The sequence below is a fragment of the Chenopodium album genome, chromosome 1 (genome assembly GCF_948465745.1).
Source record: "Chenopodium album chromosome 1, dcCheAlbu1.1, whole genome shotgun sequence".
Lineage (NCBI taxonomy): Eukaryota > Viridiplantae > Streptophyta > Magnoliopsida > Caryophyllales > Amaranthaceae > Chenopodium > Chenopodium album.
This window is the reverse complement of record NC_137834.1, coordinates 86,460,397-86,477,197: the sequence shown is the minus strand read 5'-3', so window position 1 is coordinate 86,477,197 and position 16,801 is coordinate 86,460,397. Positions and strand designations below refer to the sequence as shown.

General features: G+C 34.7%; 2 protein-coding genes across 2 annotated transcripts; one reads left to right on the top strand and one right to left on the bottom strand.

Moving 5' to 3' along the window:
- Positions 1–3,335: 3,335 nt before the first annotated feature.
- LOC145624640 (ubiquitin-conjugating enzyme E2-17 kDa-like) lies at positions 3,336–4,532 on the top strand. The gene is made up of 4 exons (XM_081677723.1): positions 3,336–3,442; positions 3,626–3,768; positions 3,926–4,053; positions 4,155–4,532. The coding sequence occupies exons 2-4, from the start codon at positions 3,699–3,701 to the stop codon at positions 4,401–4,403; spliced, it is 447 nt and encodes a 148-aa protein (XP_081533849.1). The 5' UTR covers positions 3,336–3,442; positions 3,626–3,698; the 3' UTR covers positions 4,404–4,532.
- A 187-nt stretch (positions 4,533–4,719) lies between these two features.
- On the bottom strand, positions 4,720–16,694 carry LOC145560298 (vacuolar protein sorting-associated protein 35A-like). The gene is made up of 22 exons (XM_081621559.1): positions 16,384–16,694; positions 16,195–16,291; positions 15,958–16,081; positions 14,190–14,375; positions 13,439–13,526; positions 12,838–12,894; positions 12,641–12,730; positions 12,429–12,551; positions 11,032–11,106; positions 10,811–10,870; positions 10,467–10,583; positions 8,654–8,893; positions 8,513–8,578; positions 8,169–8,258; positions 7,549–7,638; positions 7,206–7,295; positions 6,495–6,563; positions 6,335–6,415; positions 6,124–6,231; positions 5,926–6,029; positions 5,334–5,447; positions 4,720–5,217 (listed from the first exon to the last, which is right to left on the bottom strand). Exons 1-22 carry the CDS (start codon positions 16,474–16,476, stop codon positions 5,007–5,009), a joined length of 2,373 nt encoding a protein of 790 aa, XP_081477685.1. The 5' UTR covers positions 16,477–16,694; the 3' UTR covers positions 4,720–5,006.
- Between the last annotated feature and the right edge of the window lie 107 nt (positions 16,695–16,801).

Genomic DNA, 16,801 nt, shown 5'->3' with positions numbered 1-16,801 from the left:
CTGTTCTTGGAATGTTTGATTATGTTGGCTTATTCTATTAGCCGCCCACGTTCTTGGTTGCTGATTTCCTGAAATGCGCATATTCTATGGCCGATTTTGTACGTCTGAAATAAATAATACCTTTGCTATATTGTATAGTTTCTGGTTAAAAATACGTTTAAAAGTGACCCGCTTTCTCTGGGGGAGGTGATGAAATTATGATTGTGATCGCTCTCTGCCTGGTGATTGAATGACCTACTTGATTCGGCCTTTCATGAGTACATACTCAGTATTATAGGAATGACTCTGAGGCTCATACGCTTGGGAGCATTGTGTTTGAAGTTCAGATTGAGCGTCCAGTCTGTCTATCTACAATTTCAGATTTTTTTCACTCTTTTAAAGGAAAAAAAACCTACCAAACTAGCTAACCCTCTTAGGTCAACTAACTTAATTGCATAGGTCAACGCTTGAGAGTTGAGGCAAAAGGTAAGGTTATCTCTTATTCCCAAGCATGTAGGTGGTGATGAGTCCCGAACCTGTGACTTTGGCCTTTAGATGTTCTTACGAATAATTGTTGTATGGCACAATGGCTCCAGCCACCAGATATGGTCATCATCAACAATCTTTTAGTATGTCCTGTTTAGATTAGCAAGATAATATATAGCTGGATTAGCATCTATATTAGTGATGTTCTTTAGCTGGATCCAAGTTGTGCGCTATGTAAAATTGTAAGGCCTAACTTTAGAGAAAAAAAAAAAGGTTGAAGCAGAACACGTATGCTCATATTAACAAATTGAGACTGGCTAATTGGCTAAACAAGGCTTATTTTGATTGGCTGAAGTATCAATCGCATACCAAGTTTTGACTATTCTATATTTCTATAGGTAGCCAAACATTCAATCATTTGCCAAAATTATGTTAATGAGGGTATAATTATGCAACATCATTGTTATACAAACTTTGTTTATAACAATTACTCCGTATTAACTATGAACAGACAAATCTATTTAAAGGTTTGTGTCCTGAACTCATTATTACATTACATTTTATATTATGTTCTGGCGGAGTCCACTCACCTTCAACTTAATTTGAGAAAATCACCTCATACTTTGTAATTTTCGTTAGCAATAATCCACTTTAAAAAAAAAAAAAAAAAAACAAGCCTCTCCACAACCCTCTTATCGCCATTGTTCTTACTCTCTTGGTGAGATGTGAATGACATTGTGATTAGGGAACGTAGTAATTCTTACCATCTAGCTTATATTCAGGTAACCTTCTATAAATGTGTATAAACACCTTATATTATGTATGCACACATCATGAGAAACACGTCTAATGCAATTATCTATCCAAGATGTTTTTGATTATTTTTTTTGTATGTTTCAACTTCTTTCATATCTTTGAGAAGTACTTCCAAAACCATTAGAATACAAAGAAAGCATAAGAATACAACAATCTGTTGGTAAAATAAACAAATTTAAAGCTAAAGAGAAAGACAAGTTTAGAGAATCAGAACAAGCAAATCATATTAAAATCAATGTCCTAAAGATTAACATGTGGCATTGACTTTTCCTTTAATAAACTATCGCTTATAATACGAGTAAATGATTCTATTCTGTAAACACTCAGTAATCCTGAATTTAATTGTTGTATAAAAAAAGCAGAGTTTTTGTCTGAGACAATGTGTGAAACAAAAAGTATACAAGTATAATATATTGATATTCCTAGGTGCTACATGAGGCTGTTCTAAGTCTGGCCGTTTGGGTGTCGAAACAATCGAATCGAAGCAATAATCCGAACCACAGCAGGAAAATGAGTTCATTCTGTTAATACTGGCTCTCCAAATATTGCCATATTGGCCTCACTTAACTGTCTAAGGTTTCTAGCAAATAGCAAATTAATCGTGCTCTGACATGAAAACATAACCAAATTTGCATGTATTGTTCACCCATATTAGAGTAAGCCGTATATTCACCAAGAGTATGAGAATATGACAAATTACTAAAGAGCGAAAAGATGGTAGAGCTATAAACTGATAGAATCTTATTAGAATTGTCTCGATATTTAGTTTCAATATATATGTAACTTTTATAATGTTTAAAAAATACAAATTTAAAGATATCTTTTCAACTTTTATATATACATTAGAAACTGTTTAAAAAGTCAAATGAGACAAACAAAAGGGAACAGAGAAAGTAAACTTGGCAAAAAAATTCTAATCTTGAACTGAAAGACTCATAATCTAAATAGATTAAATTGAGGCGAGGCAAACCTAGGCAATCAGCCTGATTTACAAAATTTTGTAAATCGGGAGCTTATGTGGGCCCCATAGCGTACGGCATATTAATTTTATAATATTTTGTACTTTTCGTCGTTAAGGACGGATTGCTACCGTTACTGTGGGCCATATAACGGCACCATTAACGTCGTTAAGAACAAACCCAATTGAAATTGAGAATAACTTAAAAAATTCGACTGTGTATTTTGGAACTCCATTGACATCTTCATTCAGATCTGTTTTCCCATCCTTGAGGGGCTCTGAAGATGACATAGGTAAACAAAATAATTCTTATTAACAAACAATGCATGCTTTAACATTACAGTAAAACATCAATTTCAAACCAAATATGCCAACCGCAAATGAAATACTGCCGCAATCAGAATATCAATATCAATTCGTGAATTTGATTCTATAATTATACATAAACGCATTAATAATACATGAAATTCACTTACAGCGAATCCACTAAGCCAATGAACTACGAGCGACAGCTGGTATGATTTTAATTCAAAATTCGACAAAGTATGAATTGTTCGAACATGTGAAAGGTGATCTTCAATTGAAATCGCCAGGTATTACAAATTGTTGACTAATTTCGAGCGGAGAAGATCCCAATTGCAATATACGACATCAGAGTTCGTCCAAGAATGTACTACAACAGTCGAAATTTTCATCGGAAAGGATTATCTCCAATCGAAAAAAAAACAAGGGTAATTGAAATTGGGAAAGTGAAAAAAACGGAGGTAACGGCATGTTACTTCGTTGACTGAGGAAGGCGTTAGTCAAATATTATCAGTTAACCCAAAGGTTTCAGTGATGTAACATACTTATCCCTCACTTATTAAGGTTAGTTACCAAAATACCCCTTGATGTGCGTTGGATGTAAATCTGGCTGATCAACTAGTATTTCCTCAATTGAGACAGACCAATATGAACAATCCATTTTTGACCTCTATTAAATTTGCGCGTTGAATTTGCCCACAGAATCATATAGCAAAAGGTTTAGATTGTGATTTGACATAAGGAGTACACATATTGATTATATTCAACATGTACATCATCTCTGCTCTGGACAAAAGAATTTAAATAAACACTTTTCATGTTACCAATTGTAGGTTAAATTAATGGATGGTGCATTGGTGCTCATCAGAAACTTTGAAAGGAATAACATCCAGCAATTTGGTAAGTCGGTCGATTCCCTGAACTATTAGAGGAAAATTTCATTCAGAATATATACCTTCCAGCTTTCAGTCCATTAGTTAAAACAATTTGAATTCTCTTCCTACATAAAGTATATTCTTTTGTCCTCTTATATAATAGACATGAAAACGCTTACATTTTAGCAAGCAAACCTCCCTTTTTCAGTTGCTCCTACTCGAAAAAGAAACGAAAAAACTGCTAAATACCAAGAACTGATAACCATCTAGGTATCAGCAAGATGGCGATGAAGAGGATTCTAAAAGAGCTTCAAGATATAAGGAGAGATCCTCCTACATCATGTAGTGCAGGTTGTTAAATCCTCCTAACACATAATTTTGCCATGCAAGTAATCTTGTCTTATCGAGAGAGGATTCTCTTCACTCGGCCTAGTTGTTGAAGAGAATCCCGATCTTAATCTCAGCTAATTTGTGTGTACTTATATTGTGCATTTCTTGATGAATTCAGGTCCTGTGTCTGAAAACTTATACCAGTGGCAAGCAACAATTATCGGCCCTGCCGATTGCCCCTATGCTGGTGGCGTCTTCCTTCTAAGTATTCACTTCCCCAGTGATTATCCCTTCAAACCACCAAAGGTATGTCATTGCTCAGTTTATAACAAACTCTGTCTTCGTAATAAAGATTTTATATTTACTAAAACTTTCATGAGCATGAAAATCTGTAAAATTGATGACAGGTTGCCTTCAGAACCAAAGTGTTTCATCCAAACATAAACAATAACGGGAATATTTGCCTGGACATCCTCAGGGATCAATGGAGCCCTGCTCTCACTATATCCAAGGTTTTACTATCAATATGTTCTCTACTTACAGACCCAAACCCTGATGATCCTCTGGTTCCAGAAATCGCTCACATGTACAAGAAGGATCGAACCAAATACGAGACAACAGCTCAGAGCTGGACGCTCAAGTATGCAATGAATTAAGTGCTCGAGTCTCTCACCTTAAAGCATCAAGTTTCTTGATATTTTTCCCCCATTGTAACACTTCAATTCAAACAAGCCTTTTTCTATGGCAAGGAAATGCATTTATTACCAAATATTGCTTCTGTCTCATCTTATGTACCTTGAAATTCTAAGTAAATGAATAAACTGAGTTCACATAATAGCACTGCAGTAATATAATGTAAAAAACTTTGGTAACGGCAACAACAATTAACTTACTCCGTACTACTAATAAAGTGGCAAAATTACTGGGAATCGACACCATGCAGTCGTGTGTATATATAATAATAAATGGAAACCAAAAAGTGGTAAAGATATAAAGGGTAAATTATACACCATTTTACCAGTCATTGCAACCAAAGTAATGCCGCATAATGAAGCAACTTGCAGACACCCGCAAACTAAAGAAAACTTCAGATGCAGTGAGATCATAGTTAGCATAAGAGACCCTAAAACCATGCCCTCAGAACGAGGTCAAGCAAACAAGTCTTCCGTCAGGGAGACCTAACTAAACTGGTTACAAAAATACTCAAATATAATTAACTTGTGATGCGTGAAAATGCCTAATTACATGCAATCACAGGTTCAAGCTTTGACAGGTTCATATTTCTCACTAACTGCACCACCTTTTTGCTTTTGGAATTGGATGTACCGCAAAGTGCTTGCAAAGAAAGCCTCGGCAGCAGGATCTGTTGCAGCATTATCACTTTGGTTCTCTGTGGTAATTAATTCCATTAGATCCTGGATTGTATTGACAGTGATCTGGTTGTTCCCCTTCTCAAAAAAATAGAGGTACCTATATAAGAAAGCAAATTCCAAAGTTAAGGTATGCCGTGATTTATCATGAAAGTTCAGATATCCAGACATCCACTACACACAGAGGACAAAATTCCTAGCAAGAAGAGAGCTTACTTATTGAGGATTTCAATGAAGAGCATAACTGATCCACCACTGCCCCGTGTAGCATTAGCCATCTGTTGAGCAGCATTTGCAATTTTTAGAGCCCGCTTCAAGCAAAGTAGAACCCTGCATATACGAAAACCAATTCACTTGAATTTAAGGAATTACAACAGTAGTAAAATCATAATTAGTCATCAATACTCATTTATTCAGTTTTGTAATTGCTATTCTTCAAATAGTATAAGGGTTCAGCGGCTACTACAAATTCCGACATATAGGGCATCATTTTCTGTTTCTCTGACAACATAAGCTTAACTTCAGTTCTGTGGCTCATATAATAAAATTTGTCCATCCCAGCAGTTGTTCAGCTAGAATCTGGAGATACATGCATTTTAGATTTCCTTCTCTTTCAGATAATAAGGTTAACCTTGAAGAGACACTCTGGGTAAAGGTACTGGCAAAGCATTGATAAATCTACTTGCCACATTTCCCAGCATGGGGCAGCTATAATACTTGGTAAGATGCGCAGAAGTAAATGACTCAACTAAATTTCTAATTGTCATACACAACACAAAATCCCCACAAAAAATATAATGAAACATACCTCTCTCCATCCCTAACACCATCCTGGTCATCCGCCCAAAAGAGATGAGAGCATGCATAAACAGCTCTACATTGATCAGGTTTCTTTAAAAGCTTTGCAGAGTACTGCATATGTCAAATGGGTACTAGCTTAGCACAAATAAACAGTATAAAACAGATCATTTAACAGCACAAGAAAAGAAAAGGCTTTAAATAATACCCCTGTTGCTTTGTGTGTCAGAGTATCTCTGTTCTCAACACCAAAGACATGCATCCTTTGAAGAGTACCGATTATTAGGTATAGTGCAGTCACTTGTTCTCTGGAGCCCTAGAGAACACAAAAGCACAGAGAAAAAATGTACCTACAAATTATAAGAATAGATGGACTGGAAAACCCAAGTACAAAAACCATCAACTGAAAATTCCATTACCGAAATTTCTTCCTCGTATAATATATATGCTTGAGTGAAAAATTCACAGGCGACAGGTTCCAAATCAGAGTCATTTGCAGCCTGCTAGACAACAGATTACTTGATGGCAGATTTCACATATATTCATTCTAGCAATTTACGCAGAGGGTTTAAAACTTACCTCAGCACATTGCAGGTACAACCGCAATGCGAGCTCAGGAGCTGGAACAATTGAAAGAGCCTCAATAAGCTGAAAAAGAAAAGGCAAATATTTGTCCAGCCATCTTAGATACAAGAACTCGTACAGAAAGTGAAAAGACCAACAAATGCCAATGAGCAAACTTTCAACAAAAGATAGAAAAAGTATATATGAGTACGCAAAACGATATAATGTTAATCCATACACAGCACCCTTCAGTTTGAAGTTTAATTGTTGTCAGCTGTAATATTTGACATTATAGACACTGTAAGGATGATACAATTAATAAAAGATGTTACTTTCCCCTCCTTCTCATCAAATATTGTTAAAAGAATAAGCATGATTTATATTAACAGAGATGGGGAATATTAACAGCATCCCATCCATTGCACACCAAGCACACTAACCAGCTGTCAGTTCAACCGAAAAAAAGGGCATACTTTGGTACGAAGATAGTTAAACATTTAAAAAAAAATAAAAGGATCTTAGGATATAATGAATAGTAGAGAAATAATAGCCAAGGAAAGTATATGTAAAAATTCAATTTTTTTATAAGAAGAAATTCATACTAATATAGTATAAAACAAACAGCTAATGTTACCATTGATGTGTGTTAAGAAAGATTTATCTAAACGCTCAAACATCAAAAGGCATGACACACGGGTCACTTGCATAATAAATATTCAAAGATACCTGATTCAAAAGCTGAAATATTTTCTTTGGCGTACCCTCTACTTCATCACCAGATTTATCCACATCTTGGTTCTGAAGCCTTCGAATTAACTGTTTAATTAAAGCAAAAGATGAGAATTAGAAAGGTTCAGCAGAGTATAACAATTGACCTGTAACTTTGTTATCAAATAGAGTCTTGGCTGACTAAGCATTGGCACTTTACATGTACCAAATAACTACCAGAGACAACCATGACAGTCATAAGTTACAAGTCTCATAACTTGGGAGGGATAAGATGCTTATTTGAGAAATAACACGTGAACATATGAACGAGACCTATTAGGAGTCAAGAATTGAGTAAAACCTTAAGAGAGGAAAAAACAAGGGGTGGAACAGTAAATGATAGACGTTTCACTCCACCAGCCAATATATGCTTCCGCACTATATTTATAATCTGCAGATCAACAATAGAGAAATTAGGTATATATGTTAGCAAAATAACAAGCACAATCCTCTATTCCACTTGGACCTTTTGGCAATTTTTTTTAAGAAAAAATGTGTTTACTACCCAAGCAACTGGAAACAAAAATAAATAAATAAAATGCAGCTTTATGACCAAACATTGCAACAGGAAACTTTTCCACATAGCAATGAGCTTTAGTTTTCATAAATGTCACTATTACTTTAACCAAGATAAACTGCAGCGGTATTGTAGTTGTATTATATATACTTATGTCATGACTGCTTTTGGTACTCTCTTTCCAACATCAGCATCTTTTCAGTTCTCAGGTTGCATGCAGATAACATTGGGTTAGTTAATGCAACGGTACCCAAAACTGACTAGTAATATTCCATTCATAATTTAAACTGACAAAGGACAACACATTGACACTTCAGCAACAAATAACGTTACATATGCTGAGTTGTTGAGTGGACACCTATTTTGGACAGAAAAAATGAAGAAACCTCATTAGTGAGAAGTACCTTGAACATCTCTTCTGAATCATCGTTGTGCAGCATTTGGATAAGGCGTGCTACAGCATTTTGTTCCTCCTTGAAGTCTTCTTCGTCATCCTAGAATATGACAAACATTCAATTTAACAACGACAACAACCCAAAAAAAAAAAAAAAAAAAAAAAAAAAACATAACTAGCCATGCAAAATATTGGGCATAAGCAAATCATTTGTTCAACAGCCTCAAAATCCAGTAAGTTATGTGAAATAACAAAAATAAACATATCAAATAGACAACCAACTATGAGCAAACCAGGGATTCTAGGCAACTACGTCACACTTCATACATATATATGTAAATGACTCCAACTGACCTCATCATCAACAGCACCATCCGTGTCCTTGATAAGCCCTTTTATTAACTCAAACAATGCTTCGACCTACATACAAGATATCCCAGAGCATTAGGCAGGCAATATCAAAGCAAAAATTAGAAATGTGAATTAAATATATACCTTATCACCCGTAGATATGTAAGTCTCGTTTTTCATAATACTTTGAATAATAATCTTTGCCATGACTTTATTAGTTTCATTGTCAAGGTATTCCATCACCCGAGGATAATTAGAGAGCTTCAAGGCAGTAATAACACTATTATATTTATCCAGCGGAGCACTCAAAAGTGCAACAATTTGCTTTGTTGCCTTGCTGTCATTAAGTTTCCCTATAATGGAGAGTTTGTTGACGCAGGATCCCTGGGTGTAAAGAGAAAGAGCAAGACTTTGTAGTTTGTATTCATCAAAAGTAATGATAATAATATGGATGAACAACAATTTAAAGCAGACTACTGACCAGTAATAAGGAAGTTCATATAAGATCCATGCATGGAAATTAATAAGAAAAAGCATCAAACTATCTCATAAAATTAAGGCCAATCACCCTAAGTTTCGGTGTGACAAACCAAAACTCACTTACATAGGAGCAGATATATATCAGCACTAAGATGCAAAACGACCAAAAAAATATCTTAGTATTAAAGAAAAATTTGAAGATAATCAGTAGGCGTGGCATTTCAGCATTAAGCTGCACAAAAGCTTCACATCAAAAGAGTGGAGTGAGGGCAATAATCGATACACAATACAAAGGAAGAAGTTCAGTTGCTGGAGGGGAGCTTCCTGAACAGGAGGTTATTCAAGACTTTAAATTCAAGGATACTGGGTATTTGGAAAGTTCTGAAGGCAAAAAATTTATGTTGCTTTCCCAAGTCTTGAGATGAAGGGTGTTCAATTGATGCATACTATTATAGATGCATGCAATTTATTGCTTATTCTGAAAATGACAAGTCATATGCTAGATTGACTATTTCAGAGGAAGCAGATGCTTCTCAATTGCATGGAGTAAAAGTGTAAAACTGTCAGTCTTCATGACACTTTTGTAGGAAGAGCCACAGGAATATTGGGCAAGAATCTCACAATAGTCTACAAAAGCAAAAGGCAACAAGAACCAAAAAAAAAAAAAAAAAAAAAAAAAAATGAAGGAGGCATTGGTCCAATATTGATACTAGTGAACTGAACACTGATGGATCTTGGCAACACTAACCTTTTAGCCTTCCACTTTATAGTATATTCAACCACCAATGGTATCTGTTCAACTATTATTGTATACAAAGTTATCAGCCTATTTATTTAAAATATTACTAAGGGGGTCTTTCCAAGATTTACACTCATTTACCTCAGAAAGTTCTACACTTTGGACAAACTAAGCATCTACAATTTCAGCACCATTTAAAAAAGCCCAAGTTATACATTGTTTTCAATTACTTCTCTGCAGATTCTAGCTTCACTCTTACCTAAGGAACTGAATTGTTGTTACTCTTTTTGGCTAGTAAAAATAATAATAAATAAATAAAAATTCAACTCTGGCCGTGCTGGATAATAATTAAATAAAAACTTTTTATAGCAAGTACACAGCAAAGTTCCAAGGAGCAGTGCAATTTGATTTCCGCCAATCTGAAGATGCTTCCCACAGAGATGAAGTCATGGCTTCCAAAGTTCCAATTACACACACTATAGCTAAAAAGCATATCACCTATTCTTTCACACTGTAAACTTAAATAGATTACACTAATGAAATTCAAGCAGAATACAAGTGCAAAAAGAAAATTTTGCAATCACTAATGGAAGAGGCACAAACACTACATGCTCTACTTAATAACAGATTGTGCAAATCTTACAGCAGTAAAAAGAAAATACTGATGCAGCTTGTCAGAAATATGAAACAAAAATCATCTCAGACAAAGGAAATCAATGTACTTGTGAACAAACGTACCAATACTTGATCAGCATAATCAAGCCGATCAGGATGAACATGCAGGGTAAAGGTAAGAAGCGATGAATACAAAGTCACAACAGCAACAACAGGCATATCAGTTTGTGCTTCTATGATCTGCATTTGATAAAAATACAAAATCAGTAAAATTAAAAAATACAAATACTAATACAATAATTCAGAATATTTCTTCCCCTTTTGGCCCTATCATCTATTGATAGTTAACTTAACATACCAATGGAATAAACATAGATAATTCAAGAAAGATAAAAAAGTATGAGGCTAGCATTTCTACATGGTTGCACAACATCAATGGAAGCAATCCGGGTGTGACTACAACTAACCTTCCCAATTGCACTGTTTAATTTCGAGAAGGCATCCACTTGCAAGAAATCCGGCAATACCTGGAAAAACCATATTAGTGACCCAAAAAAAAAAAAAAGAGGCAGCATAATTTTTGTTTGGATAAAAAAATAATAAATAATTTTTTAAAAAAAAACTTGGATAAAAATAAAAAATAATAATTAAAAAAAAATAGCTTTAATGGAGGCATCACTAAACTCACCTCTGGACTTGAGGCAGCATAATTTGAAAGCCTTTCCATCAAACTGGAGAGAACTGACTTGATATCAACGGATGGCTGGAAGAGGAAAATAAAAAAAGGTTACAGGCAAATTTATTAAGTACTTACTATGAAAAATTGAGATAACAATACACATTTCAAAGATAAGAGATATAAATTACGGCTAAGCGACATAAAACTTATATTAGCATACAAATATAGTCTAAGTTTCGTCATATCAAGTCATAAGCAAAGATAAGATCATCAGACCTTCGAAATTTCACACCAACACATCGTATTTCAGGTGAAGGGGCCATAGCCTAACTTTAGAAAGTTTCTATAGAAAGTGAAGTGAAATTTTTACTCCAAAAGAATCTAAATAATGGCATAATCATTCAAAACAAGTGTCAGAAATACATCCCGTCAATATTATAGTTCATTCAGCATTAGTTAAAAATAATGTGTTATCTTGAATAAATCCTTTGACCCAAACATATTGTCCTCATTTTTTGTCTGAATTACTGTCCTCTTTAGTAAATGATTGGATGTGTACCCAATCAACTTTCTTTATTCCCACTATACTATCATCCTAATAACTAGCTTCTTTTCAATGATTACACTTTAATTAAAGTAATAAACCTCATAGACAAAATCTTTGAGAAAAAAGTGAATATAAAAATTATAATCTTCATAAGGGCTGCCATCATCCCTTTGGAAAAGGATTCTTCTTAGTAAAAGTATATAATATTCTAACCTGAAACAAAATGGAATAAGCTCAGAAATTAAAAAAAAAAAAAGAAAAAAAAAAGATGTATAGAACAGAGAAAGATAAGGCAGCCAGAAGAACAATAATGACAGTTTCTCCTCAGGCTAATCATCTAGGGGCATGGTGCGATCTGAAAAAGTTAAACCTCTATCCATTGTATTTGATGGTCGTCTAATCATATAAAAACGATATAATTGTATATGTAAATAATAAAACAAATAGCATATAGATTGTGGTGAATTAATCAGAGATCACTATGAAGCTAGAGTCTAAATAACCAAACGAAATAAACTAGATCCCCAATTGTAAGAGAGAATTTCAATGATCCATAAGATCCTCTTGTGTGCAAGAAATTATGTCACTCACTCTTATAGGAATGTGACAAAGGATTACCCCAAACAGAAATCAATTTGATACGGTATACTTCTTACAGACTTGAATCCAGTACAGCTGAAATGTTTTACATTATCTCAACTTTTTAATGATACTCTAATTAAAACGTATGGGCTCTATGAGAGCACAAACACAATGTAACAAAATAAATAATTTATAAAAATAAAAAAAAAATAAAAAAAATAAAAAAAAACCAAAAGAAGCAAATCATAGCAAGTAAATTTATAGGACAAAGGATAACCTGGAGTTGTGGACAGGCACCCAGCAAAGTATCTAGAGTTTGCAAGTGGTACTCATCAGGAAATACTTGAATTATGCAATCCATCAAATAGTACTGTGCAAGCTCATCCTTACAGTTGACTACCTGATAGAAATCATGAAAAAATATTCATTTGTAAATAATGAATTTTAAAGCACAATTATAAATAAAGAAAGCTCTTTACAAAAACAGACCTGTTCCAAGACTCTAGGAAGAACAGTATCCTTGTACATCTCCAGATCAACTCCCTCAATCTGACTAAGAACATGCAGATTTTTCCCAACCTGCACATCAAAATTCAAGGAACAAACCAGCAGTCTTTATGAGAGTGCACTAGGGATCCACAGCTCTATTGCTTCCATGACAACGAGTTCTAGGTTAATGATATTACAAGATCTCGAAGCTCGCCTCTTTCCTTTTCCCTTCTATCCTTCTCCCGCGCAGGTCCCTGCAGACCAGAAAGCCCGATTGCAAGCCTCAACTCAGGATCAGCAAACAGAATGAATCATTCAAGCACTATAACCTGCATGATGACAAATCATGCCCTCATGACTGACAAATTACCTTCATGGCATGCAAGGGCTGAGAGGAAACATCAAAGGGGCATACCTAGGATAAACAGCTATATTCCTAACCTTGGGAAGAACTAAAATATCTAAAACAATTTTAGTTTTATCCACATTCTGTACTAAGATGTAAAAGACAGGAAACAAAAAATCACATTGCAATAATAGGATACAAGACGCATCACTGCATCAGCTCCTACATCATTTCGGGTTTTTTTTTTTTTATTTTCAAGTCAATCAAAAAGTGCAATTCAGAATGCGAAAACCATATTTTACCAAAACATAGCAAAAAATAAAACTAAAGTTTCCACAAAATAACAAGACAGAGTTCATGGGCAGATTTACCTAAAATGAACACAGTATTCACAGCATGCAGTCACATGCACAATTAAACAAGATGACAAAGAGGATAGTAAGCTAACCAACCTGGTACTGCATTCGCACCCAAAGTTTATTCATCTCAGTAAAATTTTGCAACACAAACTCAACTGCATCCGTGACAGTATCAGCATCCCTGCAAGAAACAAGAAAAGTTAATCCTTACCAATTACCATGCAATGCATCATACAGACAATAATGAAGGCAAAACAAACAGTGACTAGTCACAGATTCCACAGCAAAAATGGACAATTTTTGTGGTGTCTTTTTACAGGTAGTTGTCCAAAATACCAGTCCTAAATTTCCAATTTATATTGAGGAAATATTGTGGAGGAAATCAGTAAAGAACCTGCCATAGGCTTTTCGCCTATGATTGATTCAGAGTCAATTGCCTGTTCTTGTTGTATATTTGACGCAGTCGCTCAATTCAAGGCTAAGATACAAATCTAGAAGGGGCCATTGCAAATTTGCAACAAGTATGGCCATGTTTAACAATTTGCATCCTTCTACTAAGAAGTCGATCTCTATTTTTAATGTTAACAGCTAAAGAAATAAAGAATGAACAATATCCAAAGAAACTACTGTCAAGATCATAATGCTAAGAAACAACAGTGGTAGGACTTCTAATCTTCTTCAAAATGTAGCACATTACAACCCAACTTGGTGCAATAATAAAGCTACCAATCTGCTTAGAGTTCTTACTATCATAAATTGGACAGAAATGCAGTGATAACACATTTTCACCCACCAAAAAGCTAAATTTTGGGATTAGAAATTTGAAAACTTCCTTAGTTCTTACCCTTCATACTCAGAACCAATATCAGGTAACTTATCCCTACTAACTTGAGAAAGATAACTCCTCAAGAAGAGTCCTCGCAAAGGATGTTGAATTCCACGACACATTTCTACTAAATCCTTGAGAATATCTTTTGCAGGAGCTTCCTTTGATTTTATATATACACATCCAACCGTACAAAGAAGGTACCTGAAAAAGGTGAAATACTCAGTGAATCTTGCTAGTTAAGTGCAAAATCACTAGTCTGATACATGCAAAGTATTAACAAAAGATATTACATATAGCACCCAGTAAGAGATAAAACTGATGCCCTATGTAAACAAGACTTTAAAGAAGTTTGTAAGAGGAACAAGATACACATGATCTACTTATAACACCAAAGGTAGAACCAGAGACGTGTGCAATGACTGCCATCCAATCCCCATAAGATATTGGTATTTGCACAAAGTATTTTTTTTTTCCTGGATAACAAAATAAAAGGCAAAGCTGGAGTATAATGGGTCAAGCAATTGAATAGACTGTATCTCCTTTCATAACTTATTCAGCTTGATCACTACCTATGTTCTACAACTCCTTTTTTTGTTTCTCCTAAGGATATACCAGTGAATAAACTATACCTCTTAAAACAAATTCTTTAACATGAGAAAAGGGAAGAATCTACTGCACCAAAAAAAATCAATATATATTATTCTGGAGAACAATAGGCAATGTGCTTCAAGCTCAGATTAAACTACAGATTAACTGCTCATCAACCAGAGTGACCAGGTAGCAGAGCTTAGTAACAATACAATACAAACTAAGGCTATGTTCTCTCCACCTAACCTAAGGTGTTCTGGTTTGAAATTTTCAAGGTCTAATGTGGTTTGGTGTGGTTTGAATTTGAATTATCATCATAATGTGGTCTGGTCTCGTCAATTAGATTTTGAAAAAACAAGTAATACAAATAACGTGAAGAAAACAAAGCCTTCATTTCTGAAAGATGTCAACACTTAACCTATTTAAGATTGTCAATGTAAACAATTTGAGCACTATATCACTAATATCTCTAATTATATTTGTAAATTTTTTTAAAAAAAAAAATGACATTTTAAAAACACTTATTGAGATAAATCTAACAAGACCTTACCTGAATATATTTTTCCTTGCATATAGATTACAAAGATGGGCAAAGTAAAATTTGTGAATAATGCCAAAATTTAAAGTATTAAAATCTTCCAGAGATGTAGTATTAAGCATTAGGCATCACAAGAAATGGATAAAAGGTCAAAGCTAAAACGATCATAACATATCAAGGAAAAATTTTCAAAACCAGTATCACTTACTATTGCCAGCATGGTTCAAATGTTTTAGGATGACAATCTACAGATAGAAGATGAAAGAACAAGCAACGGTGAATCCTAATTGCCTAGCCAGTATCTTTAAACTAACACAAACAGCAACACAAGAGGAAGAATCCAACTTTCGATAAAAATCCATCACATGCACTTCTGTACATTAAATCAGTGTTTGTGCTGTAACACACTAATTACAAGCACTATTCCTAGTCATTTTAAGCTAAATTAGAAACTCTCTGCACGCATTCCAAACGAAAAATTTAGCAACGAGAACTATAGGATACTAATAGCCATTAAAGCATCAACTACAGAAGAAACAGGACGAATCGCAACCTAAATACTTAAAAAGTACTCTTGAACAACTACTCTATAATATAAACCATTTCACTTCAATAACACCAAACAATTGCTTCCAATGATCAAAATTTGGCACTTACAATCGAGGCAAAATGTTGCCAGCATGCTGTACAAGCTCATAAAGTTCAATAATCGAACAGCCTCGCTTCGTTTCTTCATGAAAGAACATCTCCAATTTCCTCAATTCATCAAACGCTCGCATATCTAAATGACTCCAAATAAATTCCACAACATAAACCAAATAAAAATAAAAATAAATAAAATCACAGCATTATGATCATCTTCCAATGAATTCCAAAACCAGATCACAGACTTACAAAGAGCGTAGTATTTATGAGGAGAAAGTCTAGAAGTACGAAGCTCCGATAACATCTGAGCAGAATACTTCAACGCATCTTTCATATTATTCGAATCCTTGAAGAATCAATACACACAATCAATCAAATGCCAAAAAATTAGGGTTTCAGAAATCAAATTGGGGAAATTGAAGGAGAGAGAAAGATTACCAGAGCTCGATGCATGTAGAAGGCGTTCTGTTGAAGGCCGGTAATGGCGGCAGAAAGCCATTTTTCTTCGTCTTCGACACCGTCTGCAATCATTCTCTCTCCTCGATGACGACGATGTGTGAAGAGAGTGAATTTGATTTGACTAGTGTGGTGTTTTTTGTGTTTGGTTTAACTGATTTTTTTCTTAGCGTTGTAGAACAGCGGTTTATTGCTTCGTTGGTTGTTGAATTTTCCTCTTTGGATCTTGTTGTTGCAGGATTCGTTGTTGTAGTCGTCGTCTTTGTGTTTTTTAAGCTCTGGGGGGAGATACCGTGAAAGGCCTATGGTCTATCCCGCTCGAGCCATTACGGTCAGTTGTGTACTACGAGTAGTCTAAAACCGAAACGAGCTTGTTTGGATCGGATCAAAATTCTTATCG